Here is an 18,902-nt window from a genome sequence, read left to right on the forward strand (position 1 = left end):
AGATTAGGTAATATTACCTGATGTAATTCATTTAAGGGTCTTGCCAAAGCTTCCCTTCCCGTGTTGTTATCGTTTTCAGTAAGGTATATAATATGATTAAGATGAGCGTCAAAAGAGTTCTTCAATGTCTGATACTCTTTTGCACTTTTGACTTGAATCTCTAAGTTTATGTTTTAACTTGTAAGTCCAAACATTAAGCGTAGACTTAATATTATATGTATTTTTTCTTTCATCGGACGTAGGTCCAAGATTTATTAGTCCAATTAGTACCGTACTAGCATCAAACTGTACTAATCGGAAGTCATCGGACGTGACAACCATGTTCCCACCCCTCTCATGCTTTGACATTTAGAGACAATAATGGTAGGAGCCACAATGACCGCCGTGGAGAGAGACTCAACAGTCTCGCTCTCAGTCACGTAGACAGTCTCGCAGTTAAGTCCCATGGTCGTTAAGTCCTCATTAACTTGTCATTACTGTGGGAAAGCAGGGCATATTCAGCCACACTGCTATAAGATACATGAGGAGAAGCGCAAAGAACAAAGCAAGGGTAAAGTACAAGACAACAATGCTAATTGAAGCATTGTCCCTAGCAAGTCAGGAGCTAAGATTGAAGAGATTAATGTTGTGTAGACTGATTCTAATGATGATTTCATACTTGCAGCTTCTTCTCTTGATACTTCACAGCTAACTAATGCTTTGTGTGGGTATGCTCAATGTTAATTGATAGATTCAGGGGCTTCCTTTCATGTGACCCCTCACAAAGAGTGGTTCCACTCTGACTGGATCTATCTGTTTGGGTAATGACCTGGCATTGGAGATAGTTGGTCTTGGTGATGTCCAGCTGCAATTTGGTTTAGGTTGCATGTTTACTCTTCTCAATGTACGTCATGTACTAGCTCTCACAAAGAGCCTTATCTCTGCTGGCACTTTGGATGATGCAAGTTATGTAGTTTCTTTTGGTGATTCCTCATGAAAGATTACTCATGGGAATCTTGTCATTGCACATGGTGCTAAGTCCACTACTCTCTACCCCTTGCTTGTATATGGGTCAGTTGACCACATTTTGATAGTGGATGCAGTTTCACATATATCTCTATGGTATCATCGCCTTGGATACATGTCCTTGAAAGGAATGAAAATGCTTACCTAATTGCAATATCTTTCACGCCTTGACTCTAAGTGCTTTGAGTCTTGTGATCATTGTTTATATGGCAGGCAAACATATAATCCGCATAAAAAGTCCAGTATAATATGCATGGATGAGCCATTGGCTCTTGTTCAGTCGGATGTATATGGTCCCATGCCCTACTAGGCGTTAGGTGGCGCAAAGTATTTCGTTACTTTCATTAATGACTATATGCAAAAGATATGGGCATACCATATTAAGCAAAAATTGGTCTTGCTTTGGTTAAGAACTAGTCTAGGTATAGGCTAAATGATTAAGATTAGATAATGGGGGTGAGTATGTCTCTAAATCCTTTGAGCAATTTTTTGACGAGAAGGATATTAACCGTTAGTTGACCGCCCTGTACATCCCACCCCAAAATGGTCAGGTTGAGCACATGAATAGGACAATTCAGGAGTGAGTTCCCAATATGCTTAGCCGCGCAAGCTTACCACATCATTTTTGGATTGAGGTAGTTACTGCTACCGTACACTTGATAAATTGGTCCCCATATACTGCTCTTGACTATCAGGTTACAAAGAAGATATGGTTTGGAAAACCTCTCTCATATATTCATTTGCGTGTCTTTGGTTGTGAGGCTTTCTGCCATGTACCCAAGGATGAGCGCAATAAGCTGGATCCTAAGTCTAGAAATTGCATCTTTCTTGGTTACTGGGATGCAAGTGAGATGGGCTATCACCTATGGGATCCGCAAGCTCGGAAGATTATCCGTAGCCATGATGTTGTTTTCCATGAGAAGAAAATGCATAAGCAATCTAAGCATATCGTTAAGGTACGAAGGATGATATTTCAAGAGGAGCCTCCTGCTACTATACAACGAGCTAGACAACTTGTCGCAACAACTAATGCTCCAATGACCGACGTCCCTGATACTTTACAGGATGTACAGACCCCACAACCAATTTTGAGGCGGTCTACTAGAGATAGACGACAACATGCATAGTTTAAGCTCACTATGGATTATGTTATGGTAACAAATGCTGGTGAGCCTCTTACTTATGATGAGGCCATGCGTAAAGGTGATAGTCACTCTAGGAAGAGAGCCATGCAATCAAAGTATGACTCATTGTAAAAAAAATCATACATGGAATTTGGTTCCTTTGCCTTGCGGAAAGCGTGCTCTACTATGCAAGTGGGTGTACAACCTGGACACCCCAAGCCAAGATACAAGGCTAGATTAGTTGCTAAGGGCTTCAAGCAAGAACATGGTGTAGACTTTGATGAAGTCTTTCCTCCTATTGTGAATATGACTACCCTACGCTTGGTATTGGCTTTGGTCACTCAGCTTGACTTGGATCTTTAGATACATGTCAAGATGGCTTTTCTTCATGGAAACTTGCATGATGAGATTTACATGGAGTAGCCTAAGGACTTTGCAAACCCTAGCAGGGAACACCTAGTGTGCAGATTTCAAAAGAGTCTTTATGGCCTTAAGCAAGCACCTAGGAAATGGTATCACAATTTTAATGTCTTTATGCATTCACAAGGATATTCCCGCAGTGATATAGATCCGTGTTTATACACGAAGAAGGCTTGTGATGGCAGCCTTATGATTTTGATCCTCTATATGGATGATATGTTGATTAATGGGAATGCTCATGATGAGTTGGATGCCTTGAAAGGTTAGCTCAAGAAGAGATTTGAAATGAAAGACATGAGACAAGCCTTACATATTCTTGGGATGCGCATTATGTGCAATCGCTCAAATATCCCTGGACGCCCCAAGCCGGTATACAAGGCTAGATTGGTTGCTAAGGGCTTCAAGCAAGAACATGGTGTAGACTTTAATGAAGTCTCTCCTCCTATTCTGAAGATGACTACCCTATGCTTTTGGTGCTGACTTTGGTCCCTCAATTTGACTTGATTCTTTATCAAATACATGTCAAGGTGGCATTTCTTCATGGGAACTTGCATAATGCGATTTACATGAAGCAGCCTAAGGACTTTGCAAACCCTGGCTGGGAATGCCTAGTGTGCAGATTGCAAAAGAGTCTTTATGGCCTTAAGCAGGCACCTAGGGAATCGTATCACAATTTTGATGTCTTTATACATTCACAAGAATATTCCCGCAGTGATATGGATCCGTGTTTATACATGAAGAAGGCTCATGATGAAACCAGTCTTCCTCCTCGGATAGGGTGGCAAATAGCCTAATTATGCACTATTTATAGCAATTAACAAATTCACAAAACTGAAATACACACTTTACTATATAATCTTGGACATTGGACACCTTGTGGACTCCAAAAATGACACCCCTTTCGCTATTTATTTAACTTAATTAAACAAAAAGTTGATGTACAATGGGATTCTCCCAATGCCTTTTGGTATTTCAACTCCCCTTGCTATCCAAAATGACCAGCAAATCTTCAATCTAATTTGCCCCTTGATTTGGGGAACCAATTGGCCTTCACCAGCCTTGATGGAGATGGAAAATACCCCAAATTCATTGATTTGCTAGACCCTTCTCCCTCTGCTTGGATTTGACTGAAAACAACTTCAGCCCTATTGAATCCAAGTCTTGGAGCTTCCAATTTTTGACACACTTCCCGAGGCTGCTGCTAAACCCTAATTTTTGCTGCAAACTAGAGTTTACAATAGAGAAATCTGAAATTTCTCAGTCTATGGTGATCTCCATGTTGTAATCTTCGGAGCAAGGCTGTAGAAAGACTGGGAGATGAGAGAGAATGCTAAGGAGAGAGAAAATTCAAACTTTCTTTGCGAAGAACTAAAGAAAATCTGTCATTCACTGCTATTGCCCTGTCTCAACAGCTTGTAAATACAAAGAACTGAAGAAAATCAGTCATTTACCGGTGCTGCCCTATCTCAACAGCCTATAGATGTTGTCACTTGATGTTGATTGGTCTTCCCCTAACCCTGGCTCCCTCGAAAGGTCCTCCAATGGCTGCAAATCAAACCAACAACATCTCCTCCCCCTCCCTTCTAGGCTGAATACACTAAAGATGCCTCTCTCCAACCTCTAAAGATATATTTTAGTTTTGCATGGGCATTTTTTACAAGTGACAGTCTTCCCAAATGGTTTTTCTTGCATGGGCATTTTTTACAAGTGGCATCCTTCCCAAATGATTTTTCTAGCATTATCCATTATTAAATATTAATTTTCAATCTTTAAATACTGAAATTAATCTAATAATTATTTCGGTGCCCTTAAAAAATAAACTGACTAACCAATAATGAAATTGGCTCGGTAACTTTCATTCCCAAGTGTCTCTATGCTATCTTTGGCCATCAGATTGGCGTTAAGTACCATTAAACACCACTTCTCTAGTGTCACCAACTAACACTTATAGCCAAATGAATGACCTAGACCAACAACTGGCACTAGATACTACCAAGTATCTATGCGGCATAACTTATAGCAACATTTACCTTTGAGATCCCTTAATTTCCTTCGGTCCCGCACTCATAAATTTACTCTAACCCCAGTTACATCTCACATGTGCAACATTCACTTAACCATGTGATTAAAAATTAATCCACATGTTAAGTGAGGTTTCAAAAATACATCCCCTCATGACACGTGATGGCAACTTTATGATTTTGATCCTCTATATGAATGATATGTTGATTACTAGGAGTATTCATGATAAGTTGGATATCTTAAAAGGTCAACTCAAGAAGAGCTTTGAGATAAAAGATATTGGACAAGCCTTATATATTCTTGGGATACACATTACGTGTAATCGCTCTAAGGGGCTCCTCTACTTATCACAGAAGAAGTACATTCAGAAGATCCTTAAGCGATTTCATCTACAGGATGTTAAGCCTTTTGGCTATCCTTTACCTTCTCACATAAAGGTTAGTTAGGCCGATTGTCCGCAATTTGATGAGAAAGAGACCAAGATGGCCAAGATCCCTTATGCATGCACAGTGGATAGTGTGATGTATGCCATGATAGCCACTCATCCTAATATGGTATTTGCAATGGGAGTTGTGGTACGCTATATGGCTACACCTAGCAGATGCCATTGGGATGCTATGAAAAATACCATGAGGTATCTAAAGAACATAGCAGCTATGTGCATTTGTTATAGTGGCCAAGATATAGGATTCGTGGGATATACTGGCTCTAATTATGCATGACTTACAAACAATAGGAAGTCCACCTCTACTTATGTCTTCACCTTTGCTGAAGGTGTTCTTTGTTAGATGTCTAGGGTGCATAAATGCACAGCCCTATCTACTACAAAGACAGAGTATGTTGCAATCACTTGGGCTTGCAAGGAGGCTCTCTGGTTAGGCTGTCTGGTGGCAGGCTTTGGCATTATTGATGTGGTCCCTACACTACATTCAAATTCTATAAGTGTTATTCAGTTGGCTAAGAATCCGATCTTCCATGCAAAGATGAAGCACATGAGATACGTTACCACTTTATTCGAGAGGTCGTTGAGGACAAGTCCGTTGAGCTTGTCAAGATCTCCACTGACCAAAATCCTGTAAATCTACTCACTAAAAGTCTCTCAACGGAGCGTTTTGCCTTCGTTAGGAAGTTGATGGGCATTAAATGAGATGACGTCTTTCCTCATCCTATTGTACTTATGTACATTTATACTTCATCACTTTTTTTATTATTCCCTCTTCACTAGGGACACATTCACCTTCAAGTGGAAGGTGGTTGGGGGTAAAGGCGCCTGTGCCCAGCCACCCGTGTATTAGTTTTACTAACGGTACCCGCATACCCATACACCTGTACACTACAGGTGGAGGGCGTCCATCACTGTTACTTCATTCTTTTTTTTTTTTTCAGTGACATTTGAATAAAGGGAAGACCGGTCACGTGTTGTGACTATTGGAGTTCCCACATCTTGTGTGTCTCCTCTCTTGCTCTTGCTTCTTCCACCATAGCTGTTGCTTCCACTCTGTACTTCCACTTCAAGGCTCACTCCCTTCATACACATCAGTTGACCATTCCCAAAGTTGTCCAAACCATCGTTTTACATGAAATTGTATTGAGCTTACAAAACAAATTGTCTTTAGGGATCAAATAGTTTTAACGTTGAAACATTCACCATCTGCAAAACCCAAAAACAATCCTTTGCTTACCAAGTTTAGGCAAGGATCCTTGATTTGGTTAATCCTGGTTGTCACCACCCTAAACTAATGTATGCAAAAAGGTTCAACAATATTTAGAGTTCTGATCCAAACGGGACAAATTTTAGAAGTCTGGTGGCTTGTCAGAGATGTCACTGTATTTCACTCTTGGTGTATGATTCCACTTTGAAGTTGTCACTCTATCTCAGTGAGGGAAAGCAGATCAGGCTTATTAAGGTTGTAGAGTGCCCAAATCAGCATCTTCTTTTGCTTGGCGGCAAGCACAAGATCATGCAAAACAAGGCCATAAGTTTGGCCTGCTGGGTGGAGTCAAACATTGAGGTTACATTGATAATCGACCTTTCCTATTTTATATTATAATGGTCTTGATATCCATGAAGTTTCAGAATCTCTATGTGACTTTGAAGTTTGCATCCTTGTCATTCAAAGGCAAATATAAAAGGCTGAGCAGGTCATTCCCATCATGCATCTAAACAAGATCCCATTCAAAGTCTTACCCAGACCTGAAGAGATCTAGGGTCGCCTGCCCTGGATCAATCATAGATAGCTGCTATAATGACTTATCAATCTACAGCTGGAAGAGTTGGTCAAAAAATGATTGCTTCCTCAGGCAATGTTGTGCAATGAGGTAATCTGATGTACATAATGAAGCTTGAAGGCGCACATAACTTTGCAGTTTGGCTAAAGCAGTGCTACAATATCTTGTTGCAAAAGAAGCAGGCAAAGCCGATCAAAATTGAAGGGGCAAAGCGTGTGGACATGGAACAAGATGATTGGGATGAGTTAAATGAGCTTGCACGCTCAACCATAGAGCTATCGATTTCTGATGCCTTGCTATTCAACATTGAAGGTTTGGATTCTGCATATGCTATATGGACTAGACTGGAAGAATTATATACACAGAAGAGTGCTGCAAGCAAAGTGTATTGGCTGAAAGAGCTTATGGATTTGAGTATGAAAGAGGGTACAACAATGTCTACTCACTTGAGTGAGTTTAACTCCATTTTCAGCCAGCCGGTTGCCTTGAAGTTCATGATTGATGAGGAATTTAAGGCTACTTTCTTGCTTTGCACTACTCTACGAGAGAGTTGGGATACATTCAAGAATGCTATGAGCAATTCTATTGTGATCCTTTTGTTTGCTAATGTAGAGAGTGCTCTACTTATGAAAGAGATGAATCGGCAGAACAATGCATCCAGTGAGTCTTCCAGTGCTTTGCATATACTAAGGGCAGATAACAACAAATGGGCAAATATAATAGCAAGGGACGCAGTAAATCACATGGCAAAGATGTTGAATGTCATCATTGTGGCAAGAAGGGTCGCTTTAAACGTGATTGCTACAAATGGAAGAAAGAGAAAGGAAAAGGCAAGAAGACAAATGATAGCAAGGAAGAGAAGAAGGACAGTCAGCCTAAGAAGAGCAGTGTAAAAATTGAAGAGGTGAATGTAGTCACTCATGACAGTGACAGTGGGAGTGACGTACTCTTTGTCTCTTCACACTTTGGTGCACATGCTTTACTTGCAGATACAGATGAGACATAGTAATTGTGTGGGTGTGTGAGGGAAAAAAAGTGATGGTATACTTGCAGGACTTTCCAGCCTTCAAACCATAAGAATTTACACTGGACTAACATCCCCATTCCATTTAACACTAACCAACTATTTTCTCTTCTGATTAACTGATTGGGAATTAAGCCTACTAACTCCATTCATAACCTCTTTTTTTCAGGCAGGTTTGATTGGCCTGATTCAACCAGCTCCAGGTTTAGCATTACGAATGAATATAACTACACAGTGCATATAACCACAGATAACAGAGATGAAGCAGATTACAGGACAGAAGCTTGTTTGGTATATAAGCATACAATTAGCAGTACCAATTGATGTTCTTGAAGTGCAACACATACCAAGCATTGCAAGGCGATGAAGAGCAGTAATGGTTGTTGTAATGTGCTTCTTTGCAAAGTCCAACTTTTTTATATCACGGCAAAGTTCTTCTACCATTATCTCACTTTGCTCAGCTTTTCCTTTAATTTCTCTTATTCTCTGTGTCAGCTCCTGGAAAAATGTTTTATTTAATTATGGCAATAGCTACACTAACAGAAGACTCCTTCACAACATGGGTAATAGTCATGTGACCATAAATCATTTTATGGAACCAAATGTACCTGTATGGCCTGCATTGCAGCTGCCAAGTCTTCCTTTGCTTTTGTTCCTGAGGAACTCTGAAAAGGGATTGAAGAAAGACCTTAACAAATTACAACAGACTGGAATTTGAAAGTGGAACAGCAGAGAGACTTCAGAAACTGTAGTATTACTTGCTGACGGACTGCAACAAGTATCTCCGCATCAACTTGGCGGATCTTGTTTCTCAATTTCTGTATGATAGGCTCTACTGCCACCAAGGATGCCTCTGACCAAGTTTTGAAAACAAAAAGCAAGAACGATTTAATCCCCTATTATTCAGCATTGTGTCAAGGTCCATAACACTTGTTAAGCAATTGATTTCATTGGATTCATCTAAAACATGTGTTGGGACTAAATCTTGTGCCATCCTTGTCTCACCAATCATATTTCCTTAGCATGTGAATAGAATGTAGCAATAGGTAGACGATAGATCCCATATTCTTTGAAAAACCTATGGTAGTATCTAGATGCTACTCACAACCAGGAACAAGCTGTGTACAAAATCTGGTTAAATCGAAAACATAATCCCCATATTGCCAACTGGTATTTCATATATTAGACAGTAAGCTGTTCAACTTTCAAGCCACTAGTGAGAATAAATTAACGAGCATATATTTTATTGATGGTGAGATGCCCTCCCATTTTGAAAATTGAACTTTATCAATAAATATATATAGCGCACTCACTATTTTAGATATTCTCTCTTTAATAGGATTGTAAGTCAGCTAGCCAAATAAAATTAAAGTCGACAATAATAATAGCCAATAGGTCAGCACAAAACTGTGTTGCTAGATCAGCCCAAAACAGTTCGTCCCTGCTTTAAGCTCGGCGCACGTTTTAAGGTCAGCTACCCTTAAGATCAGCGCACACATAATGTCTCAAAGTCAGCTAGCCTTAGAAATCAACACAAGTTTTAAGGCCAACAAACAAACACAAATGCTAGCCAACAAAATAAACACAAATGCCATCATTCTTTGATGTTTTCATGAGAGAAGCAGCCAGGAATGAATCAAAAGACCTTAACTTGGGTGCATCTCAGCCTACATAGTTAAACCACTTCACCGCATAATTGGACGTAGAAAGAATGTGAAACAGCCATTGTTTGGTTGTTTTTGCTAATAGATGGCATTCTAGTTTCTATCCCTTTTCCGCTAGAATTTCTCCACACCTTGAAAGTTCTCCTTGAGCAACTATAGGTTTCCGGTGCATGTAAGTATTATTGTTAGAATGTTCATAGACTCTCAATTGAGTATCCACAACCTTTTTCTCGTGGCTGGCAAAGAATACAACTCTATTGCCATCAACTATTTGATTCTTCTTTCTTGTTTGGATATAGCCATGCTTCCTGAATCTAAAGCTACCTAGCCTTCTAACCCAATACCTACAATGCACCTTTCACGCCTAAAAAGTGGAACTGCTCATCACTGCACAGTGCACGGCTTGCCTCATTATGCTCGATAAAAGGAATAAGTGAAGCTTCAATTGAAAATTTTTGTAAAAGATGCACACTATGAAAACAGGTTTGTTCCCATGTAACGGTTAGAATATTTTGTCAATAACGCAGTCTAAGCTCTTTTTCTTGGGTTCTCCATACTCAAATCGAATAAATTTTCAATTACTATTCAGTAAGAATCATCTTTACTAGCCAAGAGAGAAAAACTAGGTGATAGTTGGAAACAGTAGACAACTATGCAAGAAGCGTACATGATAGTTGGAGGAGAGAGAAACTCAACAAGCACAGATTTGGATGATGGTGACAGTGTCAAACTAATGGCAACAACTCCAAATGATGACGTCAACAGCAAATGCAAGGTGCAAATTGCAGGCGACAGCTCCAAGGTACTACACGACAGCCCCTAGATACAGACGACAACTCCAAGATGCAAGCGACAACTCATAAGTGGAGTTAGAGATTGAAAAAAGACGCTCGAAGATAGCAAACAGCAATGGGAAGTTCTAACCGCAATGTCCTCCGCGAACAGGATGTGGACAGTAAAGATACAGCTCTTGAGACCTGCAAAAACGAGATCGAGGGACAATGATGGACTCCATGTCTATTTATAGAAAGTTTGGGACACCCAAATTAGGGTTTTGCATGTGAGATACAATAACTCTCTAGGATCACGTTTCTTTTTAAAATAATAAGGTTTCTTCATTAATTAAGCATGTTTTTGGGTTGTTTAAGTCGAGCTAATGCATTTTTAGCTCAACATATGCAGCACATGTGCTTAACCTCCTTGGACATTTCATTATTAACTTAATCAAATGTTACTAGTAAGATTAAAGCATCTCAAAAATTTTACCTACCCGGGACAAATACAATTAACATACAGTACCTTGGGTACAAACCAAGTACATTCGAGATCCACTATATAACTAAGTTATCCATCCCTAGGGGAGTGGAGATACAACCTACCCATTGAGTATCAAGAAATACTTTTGACATTCTACGCTTTGCTAAGCCTAAAAGAGCTTGATCCAAAATCAATCTAACTGAAACACATTAAGGTAAAGTGCATTACTAAGGATAATTTGCCACATCACCCTCCCCGATCCAGTTGCATTCTTTCATGGGTGAAAGAATGTTGAAGCGTCACCAAGCAACACATGGAAACTTTACCTCTAACTTTATTTGCCTCAAAACCTCCATTAGGTTCTAGGTCTTTTTCCCTCTTGAAAATTGTGATATTTTATACTTTCACATTGTTGCAATTCCAACTTAACTAATATGCAACATTGTATCCAACTGACTAGCTGCTCCTATGTACTTGATATGCTAGGAGCACCAGAAGCGTTAGGAAATTTTCTGGTTTGCAAACTTTGGACCATTGCAACGTGATTGTGCATGGGAATTCGCATACTACTAGCCATACCAACATATACTTTCCCATACATTGCATACATTACTAGTTGCATTTTTCCTCAAATTTTCCTCATGACTGGAGCTTTTGCATAGCCACCATTTATATCATGAGTCCCAAACACAATAGGGTGCATATATGCACTGTCAAACATGTCACTTTGTGCCCTAGCATCATGCAAACATTATTATACAAGGGGTTATGCATATTATCAACCATACCCAGATACATTGGGCCTTGCGCACCACGCATTGGTCATTGCATACCATAAAGAATTGTGCCATAAATCTTTGCATGCGGCCCTTAACCCACCATAGCATGGAAACTAGTGCCACCACCAAAGTACCCCAGCTGCCCATCATTGCATGCATGCCCTACTGTCCCCAAAAATCATTGGATTGGCACTTCCCACTTAGCCTTGCATATATACCAATTGCCCACTGGTATCATTTGCTTATGCTCACTATGCACACTCAAAACATCATGTTGTTGTATTGGCTCTTTCTTCAATGCATATTGTTGTCCCAAAGCTCTTGAAAACAATTTCCTCTTCTTGCCTTTCATGCCTTTCTCTAAGGGATTCAAAAGGCGGATGAAATAAGGATCATTTGTCAATTGCACAAACATTTTAGCTTTTGTCCTCAACTAATCTTTAAACTAGTAATTAAATTCCTCTTTCTATTGCTAGTCATCATCTTCAACCTAGAAGGACCCACATTTTTGTCTAAAGTGACATTATCAACTTGCTATCCATGCGGTGTGCCTTGCCCAAGATCAAGCATTGCATTTCCCCCAACACTTGGTGAATTTTCAAATTGAGAGGCATCCTCTCTGCTTGATCCCATCTCACTACCTAAAGACATTATTACTGTAAACTTCAAGGTAAGCGCAAAATGTTTCACCCCCGAAACATTTCACCCGAAATGTTTCACCTTTAGGCAAGTCCCAAGCCAAATGCCAAGTGAAACTGAAACCAACCTTACTCCTTGGATAGGGTGGTAAATAACCTGATTAAGCACTAATTACAACAATTAACAAATTCACAAAATTGAAATGCACACTTTAGCATACAATCTGGGACATTGCACAGCCTGTTGGTCCCAAAACCAGCGCCCCTTGCATTATTTCTTTAACTTTTATTCCAAATGGATGTAGTACAACAGAGATCCTTTAACCTCCTCTGCTAATCTAAGTACCTCTTACTATCAAAATTAACCAACAAGCCTCCAAATCAATTTGCCCCTTCGTTTGCTTTGGCATTGGTCTTCACCCCACTCCTTGAAAGACAAATTCAGCCCCAAATCTGATATTAACTAGCTGGCGTCTTGAATCTCCCTGAAATTCCTCAATTTCAGCTGCTGTAATTCAAGTCCTAGGCTCTCAATTCTAAGCACGCATCCTGAGGCAACTGTAAAAACTCTATTTTTTGCTATAATTTAGGATTTACAATAGAGATCAATCGAAATCTCCAACTTTGATAACTCAAATGATTGGATTTTGTTGAGATAACTCGAGAGATGACTAGGGAATGGGAGAGTGTTGCAGAGAGAGAAATTTTAAAGTTTCATCGCAAGAAACGCTGAAAAACTGCTGCTGCCGTGCTCAAACAGCCATGGAAGCTGTCACCTACAACTTAGAACCACCAAACAGACCTATATGTTGTCATCTGCACCAAGAGGACTTTGGGCTACTATTATTTGCTCTTGGAGGGCTCCAATTTGTTGTCACAAGCTGTAGGATTGATCCCTAGAGACTGCAAATCTCATCAACTGCCTCTCCTTACTCTCTAACAACCTCCTCCTCTCTCACAATGGCTAGAATAGACTACCACACGCCCCTAAAAACGTTTTGCAAAGTGGCAGCCTTTTAATCTCATTTTTTAGCATTATCCAGCTTATTAAATTAATTTTCAGAATATTAATTTTAAAAATTAATTTAATAATCATTCTAATACTCAAAATTAATTTCACTAGCCAATAATTAAATTAGCTTGGCCAATTTATCCTTCAATTATCCCTGAGCAGTTATTAGCGCTTAGACCGATATTAATCAATTAATTAATGCCTAGTCTCTAATGTTATCACTGCCATTAGAGGACAATAAATTGGTCTAGGCCAAAATCTGACACCGGGTACCACCTAGTACTTGTCACGAATAACTTATTACAACTTTTGCCTTTGACACCCACTACATCCTCAAGGTCCTCGGCTTATTACCATGAAATAACTACCATGTGAATCACACATGCTAAACAACCTTGCACATTTTATCAATATCTTAATCCAATGTTATCGGCAAGATTAAAGCATCTCAAAATTTCACATCCCCAAGACAGGAACGGTTAAATAATATATATGAGATAGTTTTCTTTATAAATAATCAGTTGCAACTTTCATATTTATATAAGACGTATCCTTCCATATCAACAAATGATGTCTCTCTTATATGCAAAGTGTCAAAAAACTCTCAAAACAACAAGAAAAAATATTTTTTTTTTCAATTTAAAATTGTAGTTTCAGTCAAGCAGTTTCACTTGGGGCATTTCACGTTTCGCTAAAACATTTCATGCGTTTCACATTTCAGTGTCAACGAAACGTGTTTCACTATTATCTTTTAACCTTCAATTAGGTGCCTCGAGCCCACCAATTTGAGGGAGTTGATGGTATCTTGATGATGGAACCATGCAACCAGCCTTAGGGTGGTTAATAACCTAATTTAACAATAATTACAGCAAGTAAACAATTCACATAAACTAAAACACACACTTTACCACTTTAATCTTGGACAATGTCGCTTATTGGCCCCAAAATTGGCGCTCCTTGCAGTATTTCTTTAACTTTTATTGCAAATGGAATAAATATAACTGAGATTCTATGATCCCTTCCATTAATCCAAGTGTCTCTTCTTATCAAAACTAACCAACAAGCCGTCAAAACAATTTGCCTCTTGGTTTGCTTCGAGATTGGCCTTCACCATACTCCTTGAAAGACAAATTGAGCCCCAAATCTAACAAGGGCTGGCCGGCCAATTTTAGTTACTTGAATTTGACTCTTAGGCCTTCAATTCTGAGCACACATCTCGAGGTGATTTAAATAAAGATTTTCAAATATCTCCACCTCTGATGACTCAATTGGCTTGATTTTGTTGAGATAACTTGACAGATAACTATAGGATAAGAGAGAATGCTGAAAAGAGAGAAATTTAGGAGTTTCATGTTTAGTGAGAAAGGCTGAAAATTTGTTGTTGCCCTGCTCAAACAACCATGGAAGCTGTTGTTGAGCTAAAACACACTTTACATCTTATTAGCATCTTTAAACAGCCCCAAAACACGTTTAATTAATGAAAAACGCAAAATTGATGCACAGTTTAAGAGAATTTCAATGGTCCCTCAAAACCCTAATTTTTTGAGGCACCCCTCAACATCAATAAATAGATAGACTGCCCATCATTCAACCTTACTCCTCTTGTGCAGATTTCAGCCATCAATATGTAGAGCTAAAAATGCCTTAGCTGTACTTAAACAGTCCAAAAACATGCTTAATTAATGAAGAAACATTGTTTATTTAAAAGAAACGCGATCATAAAGAGTGTCTATGTCCCATAAGCACAAACCCACTTGGAAGGGCCCAAACTTTCTATAAATATGTATGCTACCCTCCATTCAGCCCTTAATCTCATTTCTCAGATTTCATGTGAAGAAACATTGTTTATTTAAAAGAAACGCGATCATAAAGAGTGTCTATGTCCCATAAGCACAAACCCACTTGAAAGGACCCAAACTTTCTATTAATACGTATGCTACCCTCCATTCAACCCTTAATCTCATTTCTCAGATTTCATGTGTTTCAGCTTGCTGCCCGTACCCCGTTCGCGGATGACATCTCAGCCGAAGCTGTCCATTGTTGTCTCCATCAGTTGGTGCCTGATTTCCAGCCCTCTTCACGCATATTCTAGCCAAGTGACTCCTATGCAGACCTGCTGCCCTACAGCCTGCCACGTCATCAGAATCCTGCAATCTGCATTTTTAGTCTTTCTCCCTCCTGCAAGCTGTATTACCTGCGTTTTTAGTCTCTCTCACCTGCTGCCTGCGTTTTCAGTCTTTCTCTCTCCTGCAGGCTATGCTGCCTACGTTTTTAGTCTTTCTCTCTCCTCACTGCTATCTGCATCAAATCCAACTTCTCACTACTGCGTTTGCTGGTGTTCGACATTCGGAGATTGCCTTGCTGCAATTCGAGATCCATTCAAAGTACGACACACTCTCCAGCTCATTACCCTTGCCCTGATCCTTAAGATACAGGAGTTCAAGGTACAGTATTCATTCACTACATAGTGTGTTTGTTACATGAGCATCGTATATTCAGTAGTCATATCACTTTATTCATTCATCGTGTTCATTGTTTCTGGAGTTACCCTAACCCTAACTGTGTTAATTTATCAGTCTGTGCTTTGTCATACGGTTTCTGTTTATGTTTTTGTGTCAGAGTATTTCTTTACATGGTATCAGAGCCTAGTACTCTCTGAGAAACCTAGACCTTTGATCTGAAAGCTCTACACAAGACGCAAGAACAACAGTAGATTCAAATGACTTTGAACACAACAACACCGATTCAATCTCCAAAACCAACTATGCCGAGAACCGAGCGAGAGTGGGCCGATCAGCTTGCTCCACAAAGTTCTGACATCGTGGAAGACACTTTTGATTACATGGAAGAAAAGCTAGGCAAGCTGACCTCTGAAGAATACAAACTAATTATAGCTTATAGACGAAAGAAGATTGAGGAGCTCGATCGAAGGATTGCCCTTCAAGAAAAGCTTCTAAATGAAGGTATGCATGAATTTCTCTCTTCAGATGTTGCGCGTAAATATGATGATATTGCAGGGCCGTCGTCTTAGAGATCAGTGATCATAGCCTGCACAGTTAGTCGGACTGTGCAGTCGGACTGCCACGTGGCAGTCCGACGTGGCAGTCCGACTGTCTGCAGCTCAGTCGGCTACATTTAATGCAGCCGACTTATTCCAGGCTGCGCCCTATTTTCTGGCGCCCCAGTTCATGGCAGTTTTCGACTATTTATAGTCGACATTTCCAGCAGTCTGGACACTCTTCTTTGTCACAGATTTCTATCTCTGTTCACAGATTTCAGACAGCAGACAGTGCAGACTGCAGCAGACTTCGAGGTGGACAGCAGGTCGCATTGTCGAGGTGGAGACACACAGTCCAGCGCACTGCGCCCGTGTATATCTTTGTATTCAGCATTCTATATACAGCAAATCTTCATCGTCCACTGTCTCTTTCTCTCCCTTCTCTCTCTGCGTTCTCTCTCTCTCAGTCCTACGCTTCCGCACCGCTGCACTCTGACATGGTATCAGAGCAGTGTTTGAGGGCTGACTGAGCGCAGAATCAACCTGAAGAGGAGTTTCCATCGCGACACAAATTTGCGTTTTTTGCGTTTAAGGGCAGACAGTAGGGCTGCGCCTTGGAACAAGGCTGAAACGAGTGTGGGCGCACAGGAAAGGAGTACAGGTGGTGGATTTGCTGCTGTTTACTGCTGTCTGACGCGGAGGAAGTTTGAGTTTTCAACCTAAAAGTGCAGGTTTAGCTTTTTCATCGCCTCCGGCGGGTGAAAAAGCTTCGGGACGCGGAAGAGCCTTAGCAGGCTGAGTGTACCCAGTCAGAGGGGGCTGCTTTTGCGTTTGAGAAGGCATTGCAGGTGAAGATGTCTACAGAGATGGACTTGGAGTTCTAGGCGATTATGGACCGGAAGGCGCCTGTCTTACCGGCTCTTCCTACAGATCAGAAGCTCGACGGCGACAACTACCGCATTTGGCGCGTTATGATGTTGGCCATCCTTGAGTCCTATGATCTGGCAGAGTTGGTACAGGAGGATATTGACCGGCCTTCGGTAAGAGATGAGTCCAAACTCTCTTCCGATGCTCGTATGGAGTTGGCCAGGGCCCAGTCTCATTGGGACAAACTGAATGCCAGGATTCGATCCTTTCTCTTTCTATCATGCACTACAGCCGTGATCGCTCACATCGAGCACTTAACGGTGGCTCGTGAGATATGGCTGGAGCTTGATCAAATGTACAATCGGATGACCCTGATGAAGAGGGTTTCTTTGGAGGTACAGATGCGGACCTTGTCCGTCAATAAGTCTTCTTCGCTAAGGGAACACATTAACAAGCTAAGGCAGCTATAGATGCAGGTTCAGAATGCGGGGAAGCCGATTTCCTCCAAAGACATGGCGATCACACTATTGTCCCAGTTGCCGCCACGATTCGGTACATTTTACTCTGCCCTTATTGCTTCGGGGCGAGAGTCTACTCTTCGCTGGGAAGAGTTGGTTCCTATGGTCTTGGACCAAGAGGAACAGTTAAAGGGACAGAATGCTTCCAAGACGGAGGCGTTGACAGGTCAAGCCTCTCAGAAGAAGGGGAAGGACCAAAAGAAGAAGAAGGGGGATAACAAGTCCAAGAAGGACAAGGAGAAAGACAAGGACAAAGACTCCACATGTCACATTTGTGGAAAGACTGGCCATTGGAAGAAGGATTGCCCTGACAAAGACACGAAGGACACCAAGAAGAAGGATACCAAGGATTCTGGAGCGGTGGCTGCACCCTCATCAGCTGCATTTCTACATTTAGTTGTCATTGAGGACGCTTCACCGAATGCTTCTGATGCTGCGATGACGGCTCCCCAAGCTCGAGAGTGGATTGTTGATAGTGGTGCCTCACGGCACATGACTCCTTCATCAGATGGTGTTGCCCAGCTGCGACCTTCGCGTGGGCAAGTTCTCATTGGCGACAGCTCTTCAGTTTCTGTTGCAGGTCGGGGTAAGATGCAGCTTATTCCGGATGGACGAGATGGCACTTATACCTCAGAGGTTTTGCATGTACCAGGATTAGGGTACCATCTCCTTTCAATTCATAAGATTTGCTCCCTTGGTCTTTTGGTGGAGTTTGACAGTTCTACTGTGCGAGTCCTTGATCGTGGATCGAGGAAGGTTCTCTCATCCGGATATGAGAAGAACGGCATTTACAAACTGAAGTCTTCCACTGCCCTCTCTACTCTTCTTCTTACCTCACAGTCACAGTCTGAGTTATGGCATGCTCGGTTTGGTCACCTGAACTATGACTATCTTCGGAGGGCGTCACGTGGACAGCTTGTTCGAGGGTTGCCGGATATAGTGGTGAGCCAGCAGCCATGTGTCTCCTGCATACGGGGGAAGCAGCATAGAGATGCCATTCCCCACACCGCTTCGCGGCGGTCTACTTCACCGATGGAGCTAGTATCTACGGATCTATGTGGCCCTATGAGGAATGAGTCCCTGTGTGGGAGCTCGTACTTCATGTTGATCGTGGATGACTACAGCAGGATGACATGGGCCTATTTTTTGGCACTAAAGTCAGAAGCTTTCTCGCACTTCAAGGATTGGCTTCTCTTTGAGGAGAACCGATCAGGCCGGAAGTTGAAGACCTTGCGATCCGACAAGGGAGGTGAATTTGTGTCTAATGAATTTGCTCGGTTTTGTGCAGATAGAGGAATTCACCAGGAGTTTGCCAATACCAATACTCCTCAAGAAAATGGTATTC

At 41.1% G+C, this 18,902-nt stretch overlaps 1 protein-coding gene across 1 annotated transcript in view; it reads right to left on the bottom strand.

Annotated features, from left to right (window-relative positions):
* Positions 1–18,902, bottom strand: part of HIT1 (Membrane trafficking VPS53 family protein) — a 219,665-nt gene that overhangs the window by 157,046 nt on the left and 43,717 nt on the right. The window contains exons 4-6 of the mRNA XM_087692356.1: positions 8,583–8,677; positions 8,433–8,489; positions 8,172–8,322 (exon numbers count right to left, since the gene is read on the bottom strand). Of these exons, the coding sequence (XP_087548482.1) occupies positions 8,172–8,322; positions 8,433–8,489; positions 8,583–8,677 (303 nt within the window). The remainder of the gene's footprint in view (positions 1–8,171; positions 8,323–8,432; positions 8,490–8,582; positions 8,678–18,902) is intronic.

This window comes from Lygodium microphyllum, chromosome 14 (assembly GCF_053477565.2).
Source record: "Lygodium microphyllum isolate KBCC chromosome 14, Lygodium_microphyllum_v1.1.10, whole genome shotgun sequence".
Taxonomy (NCBI): domain Eukaryota; kingdom Viridiplantae; phylum Streptophyta; class Polypodiopsida; order Schizaeales; family Lygodiaceae; genus Lygodium; species Lygodium microphyllum.